Source organism: Stomoxys calcitrans, chromosome 1, assembly GCF_963082655.1.
Source record: "Stomoxys calcitrans chromosome 1, idStoCalc2.1, whole genome shotgun sequence".
NCBI lineage: Eukaryota > Metazoa > Arthropoda > Insecta > Diptera > Muscidae > Stomoxys > Stomoxys calcitrans.
In genome coordinates this window covers 223,741,373-223,767,668 of record NC_081552.1, presented here as the reverse complement: position 1 = coordinate 223,767,668, position 26,296 = coordinate 223,741,373, and the positions used below count along the sequence as shown (strand labels likewise).

The 26,296-nt window shown below is 37.4% G+C and overlaps 2 protein-coding genes across 5 annotated transcripts in view; one reads left to right on the top strand and one right to left on the bottom strand.

Moving 5' to 3' along the window:
* Positions 1-26,296, top strand: part of LOC106093002 (hybrid signal transduction histidine kinase M) — a 195,446-nt gene that overhangs the window by 90,973 nt on the left and 78,177 nt on the right. The gene's annotated exons all lie outside the window — the stretch shown is intronic.
* On the bottom strand, positions 825-5,749 carry LOC131997598 (uncharacterized). Its single transcript, XM_059368554.1, has 4 exons — positions 5,661-5,749; positions 4,723-4,924; positions 4,326-4,460; positions 825-833 (listed from the first exon to the last, which is right to left on the bottom strand). Exons 1-4 carry the CDS (start codon positions 5,747-5,749, stop codon positions 825-827), a joined length of 435 nt encoding a protein of 144 aa, XP_059224537.1.

The following is a 26,296-nucleotide window of genomic DNA, read 5'->3' as shown; positions in this document are numbered from 1 at the left end:
CACATACACACACAACAGAGAAAAAAGTGTGGCAGGAAGTGCGGTAACACAATATGCTAATTTTTTCAACTGCATTGTGAGGGTGATGTTTATAGTATTGTGTGTAAAAATGTGTGTCTGTAACTAGGTTTTTTTCTGTTTTTGTTGTTGTTATTGTAAAAGTGTGTTTGACATGCTTGCTATTTAGACATTGAGTGCTGCACTTGTGTATGGATGGTGCTCAGCATATGCACAAAAACAAAAAGGATGTGGTTATTGTCGTTTGTTGGTATGTTGGTTATGTGCGTGTTTTTAAACTTTCATTATATTCAGCTAATGTTTATTTTCCTACTTGTTTGTTGTTCTTGCCATTGTTTTTTGTAGGATATCTGTGTGTGTGGCTCTGTGTGCTATGACATGGCATGATTGTTTTGTAGGGTTATTAGTTGAAAAAATGTTGAAGACATGGCATTATATTTTATAACTTTATATTGTGACATGCTTATTTCTTGACAGCCATAGTAAAAAATCGAACGATATCTAATTTTTCTCTTTTGGTGGAAAGGGCAAACATGGTTTTGAGTGTAATGAGGCTTTTATACCATTGGGTATAAGAGCCATAAGATGTGTATTTTATAGGGTTTTAATGGACAGTTTTCAATAACTTACATTTGGGAACGAGCTATATCCAAGTCTATTTGCCGATAAAAGTGCCGCTTAATTAAAGTGCTTAAAATTACAAAAGTAAACATATTGTTGACAAAAATAAGCTATAAAAATTGATTTCATTTTTATAAAAAAAATTTGAAAACTTACAATTTTTAGAGTTATTTTTATGGGCTGTATTATAATTTCTGCAAAAAAAAAAGATAAAAAATATAATTTTTTAATTTTAAAGGAATTTAAAATTTTTTAACAAAATTAAAATTGAAAAAAAGTAAAATTATGTAATAAAAAAAAATTTAAAAAAAAAAATAAATTTAAAAAAAGAAAATTTTTTAATAAAACTAAAGTTTTTTAAAAAATAATTTCAATATTTTTTTTTTAACTAAAATTAAAAAAAAAAAATAAAATTTAAAAATAATTTAAATTTAAAAAAAAAAGTTAAAATTTTTTAAAAAAAAGTTAAATTTTTTGAAAAAAAAGTTAAATTTTTTTAAAAAACAGTAAAAATTTAAAAAAAAAAATAAAATTTTTTAAAAAATAAATTCAAATTTTTTTAAAAATCTAAAATTTAAAAAAAAAATTAAAATTTTTTAAAAAATAAATTTAATTTTTTTTTAAAAATCTAAAATTTAAAAAACAAATAAAATTTAAAAAAAAATTTAAATTTTTAAAAAAGAAATTAAAATTAAAAAAAAAAATTTAGTAATTTTTTTTTTATTAAATTAAAATTTTTTAATAAATAAATTTTTTTTCCAAAAAATTAAAATTTGAAAAAAATTTAAGTTTTTTTAACAAAATTAAAATTTTTTTAAAAAAATTTAAATATAAAAATGTAATATAGAAAGAAGTTTATATTTTTTATTTTATTTTATTTATTTTCTTCAAATCAAAGGTTTTTTTAAAAAATCTTTATTTATTTTTAAAAAGTTTTAACATTTTCATATCGTCATATTCGTTTCTTTAATCAAATATCTCGACTTTCTGCCCTTGTCGAGTTATAAAAAAAATTAAGTTTAAAATAATTAAAAATGTTATAAACTATTATTTTAAAAGAAAAAAGTTGGGAAAATAATTTTTCGAACAAACATATAAACATTTTGAAAAAAAGAACAATTTTATGATTTTCGAAAGCTTAAAGTTGTAACAGCAAATATATTTGCTGTATTAGTATTTATGACCATTTAGCACAAAAAAAAAGGATTTATATGTGAATAATTGCAAAATTTGCCTGTTTCACCAAAATAATGATTTTTTGGACCGTGTAAATTTTAAACTTTACAAGTAAAAAGGTGTTAAGTTCAGCGAACTTTGGATAACCACCACCTCGGGTATATAAACCACCTTTCGTCATTAATCGGTGAACAATGCATAATTTATGCCCCCATAGCAGCTATATCGAAATAAGGTCCGGTTTCGACCAAATTCGACACGGATATTGAATGGTCTAATAAGTACAGTATATTGGTCTTTGGGTGCCATATCCAAATATAGACCGATCTGAACCATATACGAAACGGATGTCGAAAATCCTCGCATAACTCACAGTGTCAAATTTCAGCGAAATCAGATTATTCATATGCCTTTTATGGGGCTAAGACTTTAAATGGAGAGGTCGGTCCATATGGCAGCTGTATCCAAATTTGAACCAAATTAAAGAGGAAGGTCGTAGAGCCAAACATAACTCACTGTCCCAAATTTTGGCGAAATCGGGCAATAAATGCGCCTTTTATGGGGCAAAAACCGTAAATTGAGAGATCGGCCTACTTGGCAGCTATATACAAATCTGAACCGATTTGAGCAAAATTGAAGAGGGATGTCGAAGAGCCTAATGCATTTCACTGTCCCAAATTTCGAAATCGGGCAATAAATGCGCCTTTTATGGGGCAAACACCTTAAATCGAGAGATCGTTCTATATGGCAGCTATATGCAAATCTGAACCGATCAGGGCCAAATTAACGAGTGATGCCGAAGGGCCTAACACAACTCAATGTTCAAAATTTCATCAAAATCGGATAATAAATGTGGCTTTTATGGGCCTAGGACCCTAAATCGGAGGATTGGTCTATATGGCAGCTATATTTAAATCTGGACCGATCAGGGCGAAATTGACGAGTGATGCCGAAGGGCCTAACAGAAGTCACTGTCCCAAATTACAGCAAAATCGGATAATAAATATGGACTTTATGGACCTAAGACCCTAAGTCGGCGGATCGGTCTATATGGCAGCTATATTCAAATCTGGACCGACTTAAGCCAAATTGTAGAAGGATGTTGAGGGGCTTAATTTAACGCACTGTCCCAAATTTCAGCAAAATCGTATAACAAATGTGGCTTTTATGGGCCTAAGACCCTAAATCTGTGGATCGGTCTATATGGCAGCTATATCCAAATCTGAACCGATTTGAGCCAAATTGTAAAAGGATGTTGAGGGGCTTAATTTAACTCACTGTCCCAAATTTGAGCAAAATCGGTTGACAAATGTGGCTTTTATGGGCCTAAGACCCTAAATCGGCGGATCGGTCTATATGGCAGCTATATCCAAATCTGAACCGATTTGAGGCAAATTGTAAAAGGATATTGAGGGGCTTAATTTAACGCACTGTCCCAAATTTCAGCAAAATAGGAAAACAAATGTGGCTTTTATGGGCCTAAGACCCTAAATCAGCGGATCGGTCTATATGGGGGCAATATCAAGATATAGTCCGATGTAGCCCATCTTCGAACTTTACCTGCTTATGTACAAAAAAAAAAGAATCTGTGCAAAATTTCAGCTCAATATCTCTATTTTTAAAGACTGTAGCGTGATTTCAACAGACAGACGGACGGACATGGCTATATGATCTTAGATTTTTACCCTGATCAAGAATATATATATAATTTATAGGATCGGAAATGGATATTTCGATGTGTTGCAAACGGAATGACAAAATGAGTATACCCCCATCCTTCGGTGGTGGGTATACCAAATCTATTTTTAGATATTTTTAACCCATTTGGTCTTGGAGGGTTATATACGGCTACGAACTTTCCGCCCTTCGCCTGGTGTATATTTTTTTTGGGCTGATATATACCCATTATCTTTTAAGAACCCCATAAGCATATTATTACCAAATAAAATGTTTAACCAATTTAGTAATTAAATCATAAACCAATTAGCATATAAATGCTTATAAGAGCTCAACTAAGCTATGCAGGTCGCGTGTCTGTATGCCAAATGCTGTGGGTGTCATACATGACAGTCTCTAAACAATTTCATAAATAAAATGAATAAACACCTCCAAGATAAGACCATAAATGCAAACGATGCCATTCAATTATAGCAGAGACAAGAGTCCATGCCAACGTGTTAGACTAACACCAATTGCATATATTTCTGCTAATCATGGATTTAAATTTATTGTATTCAGATATTGGAGATTATAAACAAATAATCAAGACGTTAATTAACGAGGTAATATAAGCGGGTTTTGCTTGAACATACTCACTCTAAACACTCAAACCAATTGCGAATTATGTGCGTATAAAAATCATAAAAATTTATAAAACTTTACAAAAAAGTAGCATAAAATCAAGCGCTTAATCAATTTATGAAGGCAAAACAAAGTTTAACCAAAAGAAAATAAAGAGGAGCAACAACAACAGCAACAACATGTTCAATAACAGCAACAACAACAACAACGACATTTTGAAATAGAGAGGATATGTAACTGTTGCTTGTGTGTTGTGTTGTAGTGTCCAATGATGCTAATGCTTGAGTTGTTGTTGCTGCTGCTGCTGCTGCTGCTACTGCTGCTGACGTTGGCAATGACGAAGACTGCATAAAAACAAGTTTGTTGCTTAAGTCTTTTGTTTCATTGCAGAGGGCTTTAGTGCCTTTCCCTAAGCTTTCATTCATTAAGAACTTTTCCAATGAGTTACACTTTTAGCTTTTGAAAATAATAACAACAACAACAACCACAACATACAACAAACACATTTTCAGTTTAAACACATCAAAAACACAATCTAAAATCATATATTCACGAAAAGACATTGAAAAGTAAGTTGGTCGAGAGTAAAATAATCATAAAACATACAACATCACCACCTTTGAGGAGAGTCTGGCAACAATACGGACCACTGGTAGCCTCCACCAAAGAAATGATGTTTGATGGCTGTCTTAATGTTGGCTGGCTTGCACCTGCATACAATTTTGTGTTGTGATGTTGTTGCTGCCGCTGAGACAAGGCTTGCTGCCAAGGTGCATGTTGATGCCGCTGCTGTTGTTGCTCATTGTTTCTTAATGCACAGCGTAAATTAATAATAATTATTTATGCAGTGTTGTTAAACAATAACAATAACAACAACAACAACAGGAATATGTGAGCCTGTCTGGCTGGCTGACTACTTGCCAGCCACCAACCAGCCAGCCAGCTAGCCTGCTTGCTTGCTGCCTGTTGTTTGACTGTAACAGAAGAAGGTGGTGGTAGGTAATATTATTGGAAGCATCACTGGGTTGGGGCCATATACAGGCTACTGTGTGGCGCGGCAACACCAACTTTTTTTTTTTGTTTATATGATTAGCCAAGTTTTCAGTGAATAAAGAAAATCGTGTTAAACAACAGCTTGGCTAGATGGCTGACTGGCTGCTTGGCTGCCTGACTGAGGGGTTATTTGAGTGACTGTTTATAACTCAACACAGAGATGCTGCAACGTCAATGAGGAGGTACAATTACACATTAGCTTTGGTTTGATGTTGTGATGCCAGCAAGCATTGTTTTTTTTTTTTTTTGCTTGCCACCATCTCTGAAACATAAAAACAATCATCTTTTGATGTATATGTGTGTCCGTGTTGAAGTAGTGCTATATGGCCAACTCATTCCGTGGCTAATTTTCTTGATTCGTTAGATGTGCTATTCAAAATGCTTTGTCATGTCTGAAAACAGACATTAGTGGGTGGTTTTCAGCGTAACGCCTTCGCTTAATGCTAAACCCCCCGGTCTATGAGTGATGTTTTGTTGCTTTTACCAGCTACGATACACATGTATTTCTACCATGAGGATCAGACTTTTGACGCGATATATTTGTTGTGCTGATGGTAATAACGATAATGATGATGACCATGCTTATAATAAAGTTGCCATATAATGATGTGCACATTTTCATGGCTTGTAAATGCAGTCTCCAATGTTTTTTTTTTTTTTTTTTTATGCTTGCATTATGCTTTTTTCTGTGGTAGATAAATTAAAATAAAAAAAAACTCCAATGAGTTTTTTTTTCAATTTTCATTAAATTATAGATTTGTAATAAATTTTTCATTTTTCATTTGCTTGCTCAAAAATCTAAAAAAATAAATTTGTAGGTCGCATATCTCCATAGCAATTAAAGATATTTGTGTTTTATAGGGTTTCAGAAGCACTTTACAAAAAATTAAGAAATTTTTTTAATTCGATTCACAAATGAAAATTTCGCATTGGGTAGGGAATGACTTAATCAAAGGGCCCACGAATAAGACGCAGACTTCTTCATAAAATTTTAAACGGATTATTTAAGTTAAACACAAAATGAACACATTCTTGAAAATCAAAATTCAAATTGAAAATATCATAAAACCAAAGCCAATAAACATTAAAATTACCTCCTTGAACAAAAAAATGCCAAAAATCGACTTTTTCACATGTTTTGCTTTATAACTCACATAACTTTTGAATAAATAATAAAATAATAATAGAAATAATCTTCAAACATTAATTTCAGGTCTTGAAGCCATAAAATGCCCATTTATTACCCGATTTTGCTAAAATTTAGAATAGTGATAGTTATTTTGCAGATCGGACCATATTTCGATACAGATGTTATGGGCTTATAAATATTGCATTTGTCAATGGAGTTTGGCGAAATGTGGTTAAGTTTAATGCATATTTACTTGTTTTGTTTAAACAGCCTCCACCATAGGATGGCGGTATACTAATTTCGTTGTTCTGTTTGTAACACCTCGAAATATGCGTCTGAGGACCCATAAAGTATATATATTCTTGATCGTCGTGACACTTTATGTCAATGTAGCCATGTCCGTCCGTCTGTCTGTCAAAAGCACGCAAACTTTCGAAGGAGTAAAGCTAGCTGCTTGAAATTTTGCACAAATACTTATTATTAGTGTAGGTCGGTTAGGATTGTAAATGGGCCATATCGGTCTATGTTTTGAGCTGCCATATAAAACGATCTTGGGTCTTGAATTCTTGAGCCTCTAGAGGGCGCAATTCTTTTTCGATTTGAATGAAATTTTGCACGAAGTATTTTGTTATGATATCCAACTGTGCCAAGTATGGTTAAAATCGGTAAATAACCTGATATAGCTGTTATATAAACCGATTTGGGGACTTGACTTCTTGAGGAAGCAATTCCTGTCCGATTTGGTGAAATTTTGCAAGACTACATGTCTACATGTCTACATGTCAAGGGTCGAATGCCCATATTATTATTTATTCTCCAAATTCGCTGAAATTTGAAACAGTGGGTTATTTTAAGCCTCCCGACATCTGACTTAAGTATGGTTCAGATCGGACTATATTTAGATATAGCTGCCTTATAGACCAATCTGTCGATAAAGGGTCTGAAGCCCATAAAAAGTTTATTTTTAAATCGATTTCGCTGAAATTTAAAACTGTGAGTAGTTTTAGGCCTCCTAACATAGGGCCCAAATATGGCTCAGATCGCAATGTATTTGGATATAGCTGCCTTATAGACCGATCTGTCGATAAAGGGTCTGAAGCCCATAAAATCTTTATTTTTTATCCGATTTCGCTGAAATTTTAAACAGTGGGTTATTTTAAGCCTCCCGACATCTGACTTAAGTATGATTTAGGTCGGACTATATTTGGATATAGCTGACATATAGACCGATCACCCGATAAAAGGTCTGAAGCCCATAACATCTTTATTTTTTATCCGATTTCGCTTAAATTTTAAACAGCGACTAGTTTTAGACCTCCCACCATCTGACCCAAATATAGTTCAGATCGGACTATATTTAGAGATAGTTGCCATATAGATCGATCTACCGATAAAGGGTCTGAAGCCCATAAAAGCTTTATTTATTACTCAATTTTGCTGAAATTTGAAACAAAAGGTTATTTTGAGCCTCTCGACATCTGACCCAAATATAGTTTAGATCGGACTATATTTGGATATAGCTGCCATATAGACCGATCGCCCGAAAAAGGGTCTGAAGCCCTTAAAAGGTTTATTTTTCAACCGATTTCGCTGAAATTTGAAACAGTGAGTAGTTTTTGGCCTCCTAACATAGTACCCAAATATGGTTCAGATCGGACTATATTTAGATATAGCTGCCATATAGACCGATCTCCCGAAAAAGGGTCTGAAGCCCATAAAAGCGTTTTTTTTATCCGATTTCACTGAAATTTAAAACTGTGAGTAGTTTTAAGCCTCCTAACATAGGACCCAAATATAGTTCAGATCGGACTATATTTGGATATAGCTGCCATATAAACCTATCCGCCGATAAAGGGTCGAATGCCCATAAAAACTTTATTTATTACTCAATTTCGCTGAAATTTGAAACAAAAGGTTATTTTGAGCTTCCCGACAGCTAACTTAAGTATGGTTCAGATCGGACTATAGTTAGATATAGCTGCCATATAGACCGATCCGCCGATAAAGGGTCTGAAGCCCATAACAGCTTTATTTTTTATCCGATTTCGCTGAAATTTAAAACTGTGAATAATTTTAGACCTCCCGACATCTGACCCAAATATAGTTCAGATCGGACTATATTTGGATATAGCTGCCATATAGACCGATCTCCCGAAAAAGGGTCTGAAGCCCTTAAAAGGTTTATTTTTCAACCGATTTCGCTGAAATTTAAAACAGTTGGTTATTTTGAGCCTACCGACATCTGACCTAAGTATGGTTTAGATCGGACTATATTTAGATATAGCTGCCATATAGACCGATCACCCGATAAAGGGTCTGAAGCCCATAAATGCTTTATTTTTTATCCAATTTGCTTAAATTTAAAGCAGTGAGTAGTTTTAGACCTCCCAACATCTGACCTAAGTATGGTTCAGATCGGACTATATTTAGATATAGCTGCCGTATAGACCGATCACCCGATAAAGGGTCTGAAGCCCATAAAAGGTTTATTTTTCAACCGATTTTGCTGAAATTTGAAACGGTGAGTAGTTTTAGGCCTCCTAACATAGTACCCAAATATGGTTCTGATCGGACTTTATTTAGATATAGCTGCCATATAGACCGATCACCCGGTAAAGGGTCTGAAGCCCATAAAAACTTTATTTATTACTCAATTTCGCTGAAATTTGAAACAAAAGGTTATTTTGAGCCTCCCGACATCTGACTTAAGTATGGTTCAGATCGGACTATATTTGGATATAGCTGCCATATAGACCGATCAACCGATAAAGGGTCTAAAGCCCATAAAAGCTTTATTTTTTATCCGATTTCGCTTAAATTTGAAACAGTGAGTAGTTTTAGACCTCCCAACATCTGACCTAAGCATGGTTCAGATCGGACTATATTTATATATAGCCGCCATATACACCGATCTCCCGATAAGGGGTCTGAAGGCCATAAAAGCTTTATTTTTTAACCGATTTCGCTGAAATTTGTAACAGTGGGTAGGTTTAGGTCTCCCTATATCCGCTCCAAATATGGTGTGGATCGGACTATATTTAGATATAGCTGCCATATAGACTGATCTCCCGATAAAGGGTCTGAAGCCCATAAAAGCCCTATTTTTCCGCTGATATTTGAAATTTTTTGGCCACCCGCCATCCGACCCAAATATGGTAAAATTAGGACTATATTTAGATATAGCGGTCATATAGACCGATATGCCGGTTAAGGGTCTGTAGCTTATAAAAGCTTTATTTATTACCCGATTTTGTTGAAATTTGAAATACAAATTTCAACAGTGACTTATATCTAATAAGACCACTTAATGTCCGCGCCGAATTTGGGTGCATAAGTTATCCAATTTTCATCGGATTGCGATGAAAAGGGGGTTAACATATATATTCCCGAGTTGGTGGGTATCCAAGGTTCGGCCCGGCCAAACTTAATGCCTTTTTTACTTGTTCTTTCTGTTATTTGCTCATTTGCAGTATAATTGATCTGTGCTCTGTTCAATGTTTGTGCTTAATTGATTCATTTTACAATTATGTGGTGGCAACATGCAGCCAACGATTCTATGCGGGATACTCACTTAACATTATGCCAATAGAGACTAAACATGCAACAACTATTTGTTAACACCGGTTGTATCAATGAGGGAATATGTCTGACAAAGTCAGAGTTTATGCAGCAGAGGGCAATAATGCAAAATGCCTGCTAAAGGTTTAACAAATTGGCAAACTTAATAAAAACAAGGCAGGGTTAAAGGGCGTAGCTAAAATAGAGTCATATTTTTCATTCATGGGAATGTTTGAGGTTTCGCAAATCGAGATTTTTGATATTTCATATTGGGAGATGCTAACTGGGTGTCTTACTTGGCCATTTTTTTTTTTTTTTGGTAAAACAAAAAACAAATTTCCTTTTAGATGAAATTACATCAACTAAATATTCTTGAACCACTTCGAAGATCCCAAGGTCCCATATTTTGGAATCTCTTCGGCAATGTCTCCTGCTATTGCCTTCATTGATTGTCTGTGCGATTTTCCTCTCCAGCACTTCGAAGATCCCAAGGTCCCTTATTGTGAAATTTTGTCTCCTTTGAAATCTCTTCGGCAATGTTTCCTGCTATTGCCTTCTTTGATTTTCTGTGCCATTTCCCCCCCACCATTTTCATATCGTTTCTGTCTTTGGGTTAGGAAAATTTTATTTCCTTGGCTAAAAAGGTCTCCATATCATTTGGCCTTTGTATGCTATGCTCTATGGCAACATTCCTTGGGAAATGTTAAAGAATTTTCAATTTCTTGTTTTACAACCTCACAGAAGGAGCCTACTACCAGGCAGTCAGCCACATATGAATATGCAAAAGCTAGAGTGCAGCAAAGGGGGGAAGAAAAATACTAAAATTTTTACGATTTTTTTTGTTTTGCATTTTACCAAAGCTAAGCTGTTTATGTGTCATGCTTTGCTAAATCAATTTGTTATGTGATTTAATTGAAAAGTTACAGACGAATATTTTTCACACCTTAAAAGCTGGGTAGCCTATGGAGAAGATGGCAGAGTTGAACCTGACTGTTATTGTTGTCCTAAACTGGCCATTGTCTTCGATTTGCGGCAAATTATATACGAATTTTGTTACGGTTCTGCATTGGAGTTCAAACAACAGAGTTTACTTGATACAAAACTTCTTCAAACAAAAAGGCCTAAAAAAAGGGTTTTTAATATTTTTTCTACATTTTTGTTAGAGGTCAAAATTTAAATATTTTTTGTTTCCATTTATTTTTTATATAAAAAAAGAAATATTAAATATATATAATTATTTTATTTTTTGTTATTTTTTTGTTGTTTTTTCTTTTGGGCAACTGTACCCCCTGGCCATACATCATTAATCATATTTTTTGTGTCTATCTATTTCTCTGTCTTAAAGGCCTTAATTTACAATGTTTTTCTTAATTTTACATATGCATGACCTTAGGTTCATTTTCGGGTTTTCTGTAGTTTTTCGGTTTCGGTTTTTGTTTTTTGAACTTTAAACTTCTAATTTTGTTGGGGTGTAGGGAGGTTTTAACCTTAAGCTTGAAAACAAATGAATTTGTGTTTTGAAATTTGTTGGGGAGGCAAAAATCAGCTTTTAGTTAAACCTTTCTCCCTGTCTCTAACTTGGGGGGTCGGCATAGTTCATAATTTCTTTGACGCCCTCTGAACATTAGACCAGCATTTCCTTTTGCTGTTTTCATATATTTTTTTTTTCTACAGAGAGGGGGTGTTAACTTTGTTTTGGAAAATTTGTTTCACTTTAAAGTGTGTAGCCGCTTTAGTATTTTTCCATTGCTGACCCCTTACAAAGCTTTGCCATGTACTAGAAGTGTAAAACATTTTGTTTTTGGTTAATAAGACTTCAATAACTTGCCAACACTTAAGCAATCTTTTGTGGGGTTTCATATAAAGTCAATGGAAGTCGGTTGGTAATAAGTGGCTGAAAGATTCTCACTTTCCGATTGAAAATAGTTTGTCAAGGAACAACTTTTACAAAACTAGTCCCTGTGGGAAAATTTAAGAAAATGGCTTAAAGTGAAGCTGTAGGGAATGACCCATGGCAGGACGGACAACTACGCAGGATGACAAAAACGCGGATAGATGAAAAAAAGGCCAAGCTCTTGATTTTGACATAGTAAAAACAAGCAGACACACAGAAGGATAAGAAAATCTGCCCCTTTCGAACATGAATAAAGAGTTGTTAAGCCTTTTGTCTCGAAAGAGAAACAAACAAAAAATTAATCAAAATACTAATAAAATAAATAATACTGGTTAATTAAATCATGTGTAAATATCTAAAGTTCTTTTTATACCCACCACCATGGGAGGGGCGTATACTAATATCGTCATTCTATTTGTAACACCTCGAAATATAGGTCTGAGACCCCATAAAGTATAGAAATTTTTGATCTTCACGTCATTTAAGTCGATCTAGCCGTGTCCGTCCGTCTGTTCGTCCTTCTGTCTGTCCGTCCTTCTGTTTGTCCCTCCGTGTGTCCGTCCGTCTGTCTGTCGAAAGCACGCTAACTTTCGAAGGAGTAAAACTTGTCGCTTGAAATTTTGCACGAATACTTCTTATTAGAGTAGGTCAGTTGGGATTGTAAATGGTCCATATCGGTTCATGTTTTGATATAGCTGAAATACAAACCGATCTGGGGTCTTGACTTCTTGAGCCTCTAGAGGGCGCAATTCTCGAGCGATTTGACTCAAATCTGGCACGTGGTGTTTTGGCATCACTTCCTACAACTGCGCTAAGTATGGTTGAAATCGGTCCATGTTTCGATATAGCTGCCATATAAACCGATCTGAGGTCTTGACTTCTTGAGCCACTAGAGGGCGTAGTTCTTACCCGATTTGGCTGAAATTTTGCATGAGGTGTTTTATTATGACTTCCAACAACTGTGCTAAGTATGGAGCAAATCGTTCCACAACCCTATATAGCTGCCATATAAACCGATCTGGGGTCTTGACTTCTTGAGCCACTAGAGGGCGTCGTTCTCATCCGATTTTACTGATATTTTGCACGAGGTGTTTTGGCATCACATCGAACAACTGCGCTAAGTATGGTTGAAATCGGTCCATAACCTGATATAGCTGCCATATTAACCGATCTGAGGTGTTGACTTCTTGAGCCTCTAGAGGGCGCAGTTCTTATCCAATTTGGCTGAAATTTTGCATGAGGTGTTTTATTATGACTTCCAATAACTGTGCCAAATATGTTTCAAATCGGTTCATAACCTGATATAGCTGCCATATAAACCTATTTCGGGTCTTGACTTCTTGAGCCACTAGAGGGAACAATTCTTATCCGAGTTGGTTAAAATTTTGCATGAGATTTTTTATTATGACTTCCAACAACTGTGCTGAGTATGGTTGAAATCAGTCCATAACCTGATATAGCTGCCATATAAACCGATCTGGTGTCTTGACTTCTTGAGCCACTAGAGGGCGCAATTCTTATCCAATTTGGCTGAAATTTTGCATGAGGTGTTTTATTACGATATCCACTAGAGGGCGCAGTTCTTATCCGATTTGGTTGGAATTTTGCACGAGGTGTTTCATTACGACTTCCAACAACTGTGCTGAATATGGTTCCAATCGGTCCATAACCTGATATAGCTGCCACATAAACCGATCTCGGGTCTTAACTAATTGAGCCACTAGAGGACGCAATTCTTATCCAATTTGGCTGAAATTTTGCATGAGGTGTTTCGTTATGACTTCCAATGACTGTGCCAAATATTTTTCAAATCGGTCCATTACCTGATATAGATGCCATATAAACCTATTTCCGGTCTTGACTTCTTGAGCCACTAGAGGGCACAATTCTTATCCGAGTTGGTTAAAATTTTGCATGAGATTTTTTATTATGACTTCCAACAACTGTGCTGACTATGGTTGAAATCAGTCCATAACCTGATATAGCTGCCATATAAATCGATTTCGGGTCTTGACTTCTTGAGCCATTAGAGGGCGTAGTTCTTATCCGATTTGGCTGAAATTTTGCATTAGGTGTTTTATTATGACTTCCAAAAACTGTGCTGAGTATGAATGAAATCGGTCCATAACCTGATATAGCTGCCATATAAACCAATATCGGGTCTTGACTTCTTGAGCCACTTGAGGGCGCAATTCTCGTCCGATTTGACTGAAATTTTGCAGGAGGATTTTTATTATGACTTCCAACAAGTGTGCTGAGTATGGTTGAAATCGGTCTATAACCTGATATAGCTGCCATGTAAACCGATCTGTGATCTTGACTTCTTGAGCCTAATTCTATTCTAATCATTCTCTTAATTAAAATAAAGAAAATATTTCAAAAATGTCACGCTGACTTACACCTTTATTTTTGCAACTATTTTGCCTATATATGCCCAATGCTGACTTCGATTGTCTTGCAATGAACAATGGTATTGATTTTTTTTTTTGTTCAACATTTTCCTCTTGTCAATTAATTAGTCGTCAAACACAAAAAGGTTTTACAAGGTGTTTTTATAGAATTTTTCTTTTATTGAAAAATTAACGATTGTCTTTTAAATTGACACATCGTGCTTATACTATTTTTGGTATACATTTCAGTAGATTGTTTAAATCAAAAAGTTAGCAAACTATATTTTTTTTCTTCATCACTCACTTTGCCACATGCGATGTTTGAGTGTTCATGTATAGTATATTGAAATAAATAATAACGTACTACCAAGATTAATGTTAATTTAATGCAAATTTTTCTTGTGACAATTGTCAACGCTTTAACCATAAACATAGATATGGAAAAAAAATTAGAGATGACGATTACTGAAACTGAATTTAAATTCCTATAAACATTCCATTGAGGGGTAGCAAATACTTTTCTCATATCAGTGAGTGTAGTCCGAATCAAGTTTAAGCTCAAAAATAGGGGGCCTTCTTTCTGTGACTCACAGTGACACCACTTGGTAGAAAAGTTGTAATGTGGCAGGATACCTCACATATGCAGCCAGCATTAGAATAACCACCGCTGAAAACTTCTTTAATGTTCAAGCGGGAATTCGAACCCAGGCGTTCGGCTTTACTAGCGTACATGGTAAACTCTGCGCCACGGTGACGATTAAGAATAATAAGCGAAAGTTGTTTCAATCCATGTGGGCTGTACGATTCAAGCCTCAGGTCATTGAGAAGAGACCTCTGTTTCACAGTTTAAACAGCCAGCTTTTCTGATATAAAACAGTTTCTGCAATGTAGCAAAATTTTTTTTATTTAGCAGTTTCTCTGATGTAGCAGCTTCTCTGATGTAGCAGCTTCTTTAAGGTAGCAGCTTCTTTAAGGTAGCAGCTACTTTAACTTGAAATTGCAAATTTTGCCAATGAACATTCCATTAAGGAACAGGGGCAAACTTCTCACATATCAATGAGTGCAGTCCGATTCAAGTTTACGCCTAATGATAAGGAACCTCCTTTTTATAGCCGATTCCGAACGGCGTGCCCCAGTGCGTTACCTCTTTTGGAGAGAAGTTTTATATGGCATGGTGCCGCACAAATGTTGCCAGCATTAGGAGGGGAAAACCACCGTTGAAAATGTTTTTTCTAATGGTCTCGCTAGGATTTGAACCCAGGCGTTCAGCCCTGGGTTCGAATCCCTTCTTTAAGCTAGCAGCTTCTATACGGTAGCAACGTCTCTGATGTAGCAATTTGCAATTTGGTCCAGATCGGTTCAGATTGGATTATAGCTGCCATATAGACCGATCTTTTGACTAAAGCTTTTGACCCCATAACAGGCGCATCTATTGTCCGATGTCGTTGAAATTTGGGACTGTGAGTTGTGTTAGGCCCCTCAACATCTTTTAGCAATATGGCACAGATCGGTTCAGATTTGAATATAGCTTCCATATAGGCCGATCTCTCGATTTAAGGTTTTGAGTCCATAAAAGGCGCATTTATTGTCCGATGTCGTTGAAATTTGGGACAGTGAGTTGTGTTAGGACCTTTGACATTTTTCTTTAATTTGGCCCAAATCGGTTCAGATTTGAATATAGGAGTCATATAGACCGATCTCTCGATTTAAGCTTTTGCGCCCATAAAAAGCGCAATTATTGTCTGATATCGCCGAAATTTGGTACAGTGAGTTGTTAGGCCCCTCGACATCTTTTTGCGCAGATCACTTCAGATTTGAATATAGCTGCCATATAGACCGATCTCTCGATTTTAGGTTTTAGACCCATAAAGGGCGCATTTATTGTCCGATGTCGCCAAAATTTGGGACAGCGAGTTGTGTTAGGCCCCTCAACATCTTTTAGCAATATGGCACAAATCGGTTCAGATTTGAATATAGCTGCCATATAGACCGATCTCCCGATTTAAGGTTTTGCGCCCATAAAAGGCGCATTTATTGTCCGACGTAGCCGAAATTTAGGACAGTGAGTTGTGTTAGGCCCTTCGACATCTTTTTGCGCAGATCACTTCAGATTTGAATATAGCTGCCATATAGACCGATCTCTCGATTTAAGGTTTTGGGCCCATAAAAGGCACATTTATTGTCCGATGTCGCCAAAATTTAGGACAGCGAATTGTGTTAGGACCCTCAACATCTTTTAGCAATATGGCACAGATCGGTTCAGATTTGAATATAGCTGCCATACAGACCGATCTCTCGATTTAAGGTTTTGGGCCCATAAAAGGCGCATTTATTGTCCGATGTCGCCGAAATTTGGGACAGTGAGTTGTGTTAGGTCCTTCGACATCCTTCTCCTTTTTGGCTCAAATCGTTTCAGATTTGGATATAGCTGCCATATAGACCGATCTCTCGATTTAAGGTTTTGCGCCCATAAAAGGCGCATTTATTGTCCGATGTCGTTGAAATTTGGGACAGTGAGTTGTGTTAGGTCCTTCGACATCCTTCTTCTTTTTAAACCCAAATCGGTTCAGATTTGAATATAGCTGCCATATAGACCGATCTCCCGATTTAAGGTTTTGCGCCCATAAAAGGCGCATTTATTGTCCGATGTCGTTGAAATTTGGGACAGTGAGTTGTGTTAGGCCCTTCGACATCCTTCTCCTTTTTGGCTCAAATCGTTTCAGATTTGGATATAGCTGCCATATAGACCGATCTCTCGATTTAAGGTTTTGCGCCCATAAAAGGCGCATTTATTGTCCGATGTCACCGAAATTCGGGACAGTGAGTTGCGTTAGGCCCTCCGACATCCTTCTCCTTTTTGGCCCAAATCGGTTCAGATTTGAATATAGCTGCCATATAGACCGTTCTCTCGATTTAAGGTTTTGGGCCCATAAAAGGCGCATTTATTGTCCTATGTCGCCGAAATTTGGGACAGTGAGTTGTGTTAGGACCTTCGACATCCTTCTTCTTTTTGGGCCAGATTGGTTCAGATTTGGCTACAGCTGTTATATAAACCGATCTGGTGCCTTGATTTCTTGAGCCTCTAGAGGTCGCAATTCTCATCCGTTTTGGCTGAAATTTTGCATGAGGTGTTTGGTTATGATTTCCAACAACTGTGCGAAGTATGGTCGAATTCGGTCAATAACCTGTTATAGCTATCATATAAACCGATCTGGGGTCTTGACTTCTTGAGCCTCTAGAGGGCGCAGTTATTATCCGATTTGGCTAAATTTTTGCATGAGGTGTTTTCTTATGAATTGCAATAACTGTGCCAAATATGGTTCAAATCGGTTCATAACCTGATATAGCTGCCATATAAACCGATCTGGGGTCTTGACTTCTTCAGCCTCTAGGGGGCGCAGTTTTTATCCGATTTGGCTGAAACTTCCTGAGCCCCTTAAAAGTCGCAATTCTGATTCGATTTGGCTGAAATTTTTTACACAACGACTTCTATTGTGGTCTCCATCATTCAATTCAATTAGCATGGCAATTCTTTTCTTTTATCCTTTGTTTGTCTTAAATCCATGGCGATTCATGGTGAAGGGTATATTTTTTTCACCAAAAATTCCCTCCTCAAATCGCCATTCTCATTAGCCATAGTCTTCCCTATTTGCCACTGCACAATTCAATTTGCCCAACCACCACTTCCAGCCAATCATTACGCTTAGGAGATGTTTGAAAGAAACTCAAAGAAATAGTAAGCAGCGCATATAATTCATATTAAATGACATGTGACAGATCAATAAATAATTTCAAACAAAGTTGCAGGCGTTGTACGTCGTCGTCGTTGTTGGTCATGTTACAGTTTATGGACATACTCTACATCAAAGTGATGTAAGCAAAATAGCGAAAAATGTTAATTAATATTTATAAAATTATATCGAGCAGCAAATGAGAGAGACAAAGGCAAGGGAGTAAAAGACAAGCGAAAACAACTACAAATTCCCATAAATTTTCGCAACTTAACAATAATATGACAAATTTCTACACACAATGCAGAAAAAAGAACCCTCTTAAACATATGCCACAATTCCAGCACCTTTTGTGTTTTTGAGTTGTGCTGCCTTTAATCCATAATTAAAGTTTGCAATCATTGCAAAGCTTAGTAATGAAAAAAAATTTTTTTTTTTAATTTTTTGGTTGCTATCGCTAGACCACACATTTGTCTATGGTGCGTTTTGTGTTGCGGTCTGATGTGAATGGAATTTTGAATTCTTTTTCTAGAACCAACGAATGGACGAAAACAAAAAAATGGCAAAAAAATATCCATGTACCCCTATCTTTCATGGAATGGCAGTTGCTGGCGGTGACCACTTGCGTTTGCGTTTATTGGCATGAAATAACAACTTTCAAAATCATAAACTATGTACTCGCATACTTTGGTCTTTAGTCTAGTGCTGCTGCTATTTTAGAATTTTTTTTTTCTGCAGATCTCATTGCAGAGTTAAAATTTTGATTTGAGATTTTTCTAAAAATTATTTATGTTTAAGGCTTCGAATTGCTAAACATCACGTGCTGTATGACAAAGAGTTTGTTACCCATTTGGACAAGGTTATCGCTGGAATTTTTATGATTTTGTTGAATCAAATCAATTGATATGTGAAAAATGTTTTATTGATAACAGCTGACAATGTATTTTGTTAGTCTTGCCATACAAAAAAGAAAAACTTAAAAAAATTGCAAAAATTAACTTCATTGGATAGAATTTTTTTGGAAGCAAAAGTTGTGGTATCCTTATTTGAGCAAAAAGATTAGAAGTGCCCTGATATATGCATACTTCGAGGTGCTTCGAAGCATTACTGGATTGTTACTGTGGTGTCACAATGCACTTAATACAAAAAATATCCACCACGGAAAGTTGGTGATATATTTATTGTACCCACCACCATAGAATGGTTGCCCAAAAAGTAATTGCGGATTTTTCAGGTCGGCCAAATGATGTTGATAATGACCAAATCAAAGCATTAATCGAATTGGATCGTCATGTAACTGAGCATGAGATAGGAGAGAAGTTAAATATACCAAAATCAACCGTTCATTATCACATAAAAAGTCTTGGACTGGTGAAAAAGCTTGATATTTGGGTACCACATGGGTATTGAAAGAAATTCATTTAACAAACCGAATCGACGCTTGTGATATGCACCTTAAACGCAATGAATTCGATCCGTTTTTAAAACGAATAATAACTGGAGATGAAAAATGGATTTATTTACAACAACGTTAGTCGAAAACGATCATGGTTCAAGCATGGTGAACCAGCTCAAACCACTTCAAAGGCTGATATCCACCAAACGCAGGTTATGCTGTCTGTTTGGTGGGATTGGAGAGGTGTGGTATATTTTGAGCTGCTTCCAAGGAACCAAACGATTAATTCGGATGTTTACTGTCAACAATTGGACAAATTGAATACAGCCATCAAGGAGAAGCGACCAGAATTGGTCAATCGTAAAGGTGTCATATTCCACCAGGACAACGCTAGACCGCACACATCTTTGGTCACTCGCCAAAAACTGAGTGAGTTTGGCTAGGAACTTTTGATGCATCCACCATATAGCCCTGACCTTGCACCATCAGATTACCATTTATTTCGATCTTTGCAGAACTCCTTAAATGGTAAAACTTTCGGCAATGATGAGGCTATAAAATCGCAATTGGTTCAGTTTTTTGCAGATAAAGGCCAGAAATTGTATGAGCGTGGAATACGAAATTTGCCAGGAAGATGGCAAAAGGTTATCGAACAAAATGGCAATTATACATATGATTAAAGTTCATTCTAAGTTTTATTAAAAATGCATTTATTTTCTTTTAAAAAATCCGCAATTACTTTTTGGGCAACCCAATAGTTCCCAGTTAGTCGATATACGCATAAAGGCAAGCGAATTTTCACCTCAAAGTACTAATAATGTATGAAAAAACTTGAGTTGAAATGGAGTAATGCTCAGTAAAACATTTGTAAAAGTCAGAGATAACTCGTTTGTTTCTCTTTCGAGGTGAGCTCAATGATCGGAGATGCAAGTGGAAAAGGAAAGCCAAAGATAGCAACAGACACCAACCACCATGGGACGCGTTTCGTCTTTGGTTGAAAGACTTTTCAATCATATTACGTGTATTTGAATCGTAATAATAGTGAAAACGCATTTATGCCACATTAACCACGCTCGACAACCCTACCTATTAGCTGTACTTTTTCCCAATGCATGTCTTTTTGTGTAAGGACAGACATTCTGTCTGTGGGGAAATTACACTTCTTCCGTAGTACACATGATTTTGTGCATCTGTTGAAAGTTGTATTGATGACTTCGAACGCTAAGACAACGGCAATGGCCCTTACTGTTGCCCCGCGGTCCCAGGCTCGAATCCTGGCCAGGCTCTGCCGAATTTTTAATTTTTCATATTTTTTTTATTTTTTTTTTTGGCCTTTTAAGACAACGGCAATGGCCCTTACTGTTGCCCCGCGGTCCCAGGTTCGAATCCAGGCCGGGCTCTACCGAATTTTTAATTTTTCATATTTATTTTTTCTTTTTTTTGGCCTTTTAGTGCGAGATCATTAAATTTTACAATTTTTGTTTGTTTCTCTTTCGAGACGAGCTGGATGATCGAAGATGCAAATGGAAAAGGCAACCCAAAGATGGCAACAGACACCAACCACCATGGGACGAGTTTCGTCTTTGTTTAGAAGACTTTTCAACCATATTAGGTGTGATGGCTTCAAGGACCGTGCGTTGGTATGCTGTATTTGAATCGTATTAATAGCGAAAATGCATCTATGATACAATTACCACATTAACCACGCTCGACAACCCTACCTATTAGCTGTACTTTTTCCCAATGCATGTCTTTTTGTGTAAGGACAGACATTCTGTCTGTGGAGAAATTACACTTCTTCCGTAGTACACATGATTTTGTGCATCAGTTGAAAGTTGTATTGATGGCTTCGAACGCTAAGACAACGGCAATGGCTCTCACCGGTCTCAGGTTCGAATCCTGGCCGGGCTCTGCCGAATTTTTAATTTTTAATTTTTTTTTTTATACCCTCCAGCATAGGATGGGAGTATACTAATTTCGTCATATTGTTTGTAGCACCTCGAAATATGCGTTTGAGACCTTACAAAGTATATATATTCTTGATCGTCATGTCATTTCACGTCGATCTAGCCATGTTCGTCCGTCTATCCGTCCGTTCGTCTGTCTGTCGAAAGCACCCTAACTTTCAAAGGAGTAAAGCTAGCCGCTTGAAATTTTGCACAAATACTTTTCATTAGTGTAGGTCGGTTGGGATTGTAAATGGGCCAAATCGGTCCATGTTTTGATATAGCTGCCATATAAACCGATCTCGGGTCTTGACTTCTTGAGCCTCTGGAGAGCGCAATTTTCGTCCGATTTGACTGAAATTTTGCACATAGTGTTTTGATATCACTTTCAACAACTTTGCTAAGAATGGTTTAAATCGGTCCATAATCCGATATAGCTGCCATATAAACCCATCTTGGGTCTTGACTTCTTGAGCCTCTAGAGGGCGCAGTTCTCGTCCGATTTGACTGAAATTTAGCACATAGTGTTTTGATATCACTTCCAACATCTGCGTGAAGTAAAGTCCTAATCGCTCCATAACCTGATATAGCTGCCATATAAACCGATCTTGGGTCTTGACTTCTTGAGCCTCTAGAGAGCGCAATTCGAATCCGATTTGGCACAAATTTTGTAAAACGACTCCTCCCACGACCTTCAATATACGTGTGCAATATGGTCAGAATCGATCTATAGCTTGATACAGCTCCCATATAAACCGATATCTCGATTTCGCTTCTTGAGCCCCTGGAAGCCTCAAATTACTTCCGATTTGGCTGACATTGGGAACAAAGACTTGTGTTATGACTTCCAAGATCCATGCCAAATAAGATCCGAATCTGTCTATAAACCCATGTAGCCCCCCATATAAACCGATCCCCGGTTTTGATTCCTGGGGGCCTAAGAAGCCTCAATTTTCATCCGATTTGGCTGAAATTTGGAACAAAGACTTTATTGCCAAAATGCATGCCATATATGAACCGAAACGGTCTATAAGCCGATATTGCCCCCATATAAACCGATCCGCGGTTTTGACTTCTTGAGGCCTTAGCAGCCTCAATTTTCATCAAAAGAAGTGTGTTTTGACTTCCAACAGCCATGCCAAAAATGATCCAAATCGGTCTATAAACCGATACAGCCCCCATATGAACCAATCCCCCGATTTGACTTCTTGAACCCCTAGAAACCTCAATTTTCATCCAATTTGGCTGAAATTTTGAACAACGACTTGTGTTTTGACTTTCAACAGCCATGCCAAAAATGATCCAAATCGGTCTATAAACCGATATAGCCCCCATATGAACCAATCCCCCGATTTGACTTCTTGAGGTTCTACAGGCCTCAATTATTATCCGATTTGGCTGAAATTTGGAAAAAAAACTTGAGTTATGATTTCCAACATCCGTGCCAAGTATAATCCAAATCGGTCTATGAACCGATATAGCTCCCATATGAACCAATCCCCCGATTTGACTTCTTGAACCCCTAGAAACCTCAATTTTCATCCGATTTGGCTGAAATTTAGAACAAAAACTTGAGTTATGATTTCCAACATCCATGCCAAGTATGATCCGAATCGGTCTATAAACTCATGTAGCCCCCATATAAACCGATTCCCGGATTTGACTTCTTCAGCCCTCGGAAGCCTATTGTCACCTTATTTGGCTGAAATTTGGCCCAAACCCCTATCTTATGACTTACAACATCAGTGCCAAGTTTTATCGGAATCGGTCAATATGGTGATATAAGCCCCCTAAGTACCGAGAACCCGGTATAACTTCTTGAGGTAAAAATAATTTCAATACAAACTCATTATAAGGGTAAATTTTTAGCGTACCTTTCAAGTTAGGAATTCCGTGCTACTAGCAAAATTCTAGTTTTCAATACCACTCCCCTAAGTTGGTTCATGTCGGGTATTGTGTCTCCACCTAAATACCGGTATCTGTTAGACACGAAAGCCGGGCAATGACAAAGGAAATGCTCCAACATCTCATCCTCTTCCCCGCATGTCCTACACTTGCTATCACTTGCCGCACCGATTTTTCATAAGTGAGCTCGTAGTCCTATGTGTCCCGTTATGATACCCATAGCTATACTGACCTCCTTCTTACTTCCTTTCAGTAATAGCCTCGTCTTCTCACGATCTGGATCCCCCCATAGGATTTTCGACGTCCTACCGACCGTTTCGCTGTTCCACAATGTTGCATGCGCATTCGTCGCTGACTCCCTTAACTCGGCCCGCGTCGACCCGAAAGGCTTCGGGTTAACCAAGTTTATTAAGGGCACTCCTCTGGCCTCCAACGCCAAATCGTCTGCCCTTTCATTTCTTCTTACTCCGTTATGGCTCGGCACTCAAACGATGCGGATTTTGCCATCCTCAGAGAAGGCGTTCATCTCCTTCTTACACTGCAAGACTGTTCGTGACCTTTTCCCTCTGGGATGTCCTTGCCCGTATGGCCTGCTTACTGTCGGTAAAGATGTTCATACTCGACGACGACGACGTTAGTACCACACCACCTCACGCATAACGTGATCGCGCCGATCTCCGCCTGCAGAACCGTATTATGGTCGGGCAGTCTAAAACAGATCTCAGTCCCTGGGTTCACAGGCCCACTCTGTCCCATAGCTTTAATCCATCCGTGTAACATGATTTTCCAGATGGCAATACCTGGGGTTCCGTCAATTCAAGACTGTGCCGATGGCAGCAGTGCCTCGCACTCGACCTCAAGGTTCATCTCAGGTATCCCATCGAAAACCTCTTTCCTTCCTTCCAGGTTTCCTATCGTCGCCTCGATTACACCGCGATGGCATGAGTTGCTCCCATCCTCAATCGATTCTCCCATCGCCTTAAGTCTCATAGCCGCAGTGGCTGCCTCACACTGTATGTCAATGGGTCGGATATCTAGAATAGTCTCGAGTGCCCCAGGGGGCGTGGTGCCCATCGCTCCGTCTATTTTATGAGGCTCTCTTCAATTAAATGGCGACAATAAAAAATTTTAAACATTTTTTGTTTTAATATATTCAACACTTCTTCCCACAAAATGAAACAAACATCAATGTCCACAATCATGCTGTCACCGCAAATTTTAAACTGCTAATTTTTACATGTTTTCACCAGACCACACACGCATGTGGATACTTAACGCCCCAAAGCAATCACATCACATTTATGGGCCAGACTGTTTTGTTTTTCTCTGTGGTCAATGGAGGTTGTGTTTTCTGGAATTTCTGAACCTCTAATATCAGCAAATATTTGTTGGTGTTGCCAGTGGTGTGTGAGAGTGTGTGGGGAACATGTGTAACCACAGTAAGGGAATTTTAAAGTAGCATTCAAAATAAAACACAAGTTAAATAGGCTGGGAACTAGGCTTTGGAAAAGGAAAAGGGAGGGGGGGCGGTCCATTCCCCTTATCACAAAAGTACTACCCAAAAATAAAAGTAGACCGCTCGGGACAATATGGGATTCAAATGAAAGGTATTCGGGAGTAGATTACGAATATGGTCAGGAAGTGTGGAGTAGAGTACGAATTTCATAATAAAAGTTGGGTCCAAGTATCTGGGGGGCCGCCCCAGCCCCCGAAACCCCTTTAAGATAGGTTTATTTGACAATCTTGACAATATGGGACTCAAATGATAGGTAGTCGGGAGTAGTTTACGAATATGTAGGTTGGTCTGGAAGGAAATATAGGCTTCATAATTTTTCAGTATCGGAAGGGGGACGGACCCTCCCCCTTATGCCAAAAACACCATCCAAAGTCAAAATTGGACCGATCGGGACAATATAGGCATCAAATGAAAGGCATTGGAGAGTAGAATACGAATATGGTATCGAAATTTGAGTCTAAGTACCCATCGGGCCGCCCCAACCCCAAAACTTCCCCAAACCAGATATATTCGAAGTTCATTTCAATATCGGGCTTAAAAGAAAGGTATTCGGGAGTAGATTTCGAATCTGGCATACAAAATCAGATCGAAGTATAGGGGGTTACGCTACCACTCAAAAACGCCATTGGGCCCATTATGACTATATGGTTAGACCCATTATGACAATATGATCAATATGGGGCTCAAGTAAAAGGTATTCGGAAGTAGATTTCGAATCTGGCATACAAAATCAGATAGAAGAATAGGGGATCACGCTACCCCCCAAAAACCCCATTAGCCCCATTATGACTATATGATACTTGGCTGAACCGATTTTCATAAAATTTTCATAGATTGTGTACGTTTGTCTGGAAGGAAATATTGGCTATATAATTTTTAGATATCGGGTGGAGGCGGACCCTCCCCCTTACCACAAAAATGCCACCCATATCCAAAAGTGATCCGATGGCCACAATAAGGGTATCAAATGAAAGGTATTGGAGACCAGAAAACGAATATGGTATTAAAATGTGGGTCCAAGTACCCAGAAGGGTCCCAGATCGAGAAGGGACAAATTCTCACACATCAATGAGTGTTTTCCGATTCAAACACCGCTTTGTCCGATGTTCTCGCCGGGATTCGAATGCGTTCAGCTTCATAGGCTACAATGGTACGAATTTGATAACTGCATTCAGGAGATATTAGAGAGTTAAAGAATCTAAATAAACTAAAAAAAAAATTAATAACAAAATAAACTATAATAAAAAATTTATTATTTATTTTTATACCCTCCACCATAGGGGGGTATGGGGGTATACTAATTTCGTCATTCTGTTTGTAACACCTCGAAATATGCGTCTGCGACCCCATAAAGTATATATATTCTTGATGGTCATGTCATTTTAAGTCGAGCTAGCCGTGTCCGTTCGTCTGTCCGTCCGTCCGTCTGATCGTCCGTCCGTCTATCTGTCGAAAGCACGATAACTTTCGAAGGAGTAAAGCTAGCCCCTTGAAATTTTGCACAAATACTTTTTATTAGAGTAGGTCGGTTGGGATTGTAAATGGGCCAAATCGATCCATGTTTTGATATAGCTGCCATATAAACCGATCTGGGATCTTGACTTCTTGAGCCTATAGAGGGCGCCATTCTCATCCGATTTGACTGAAATTTTGCACGTAGTC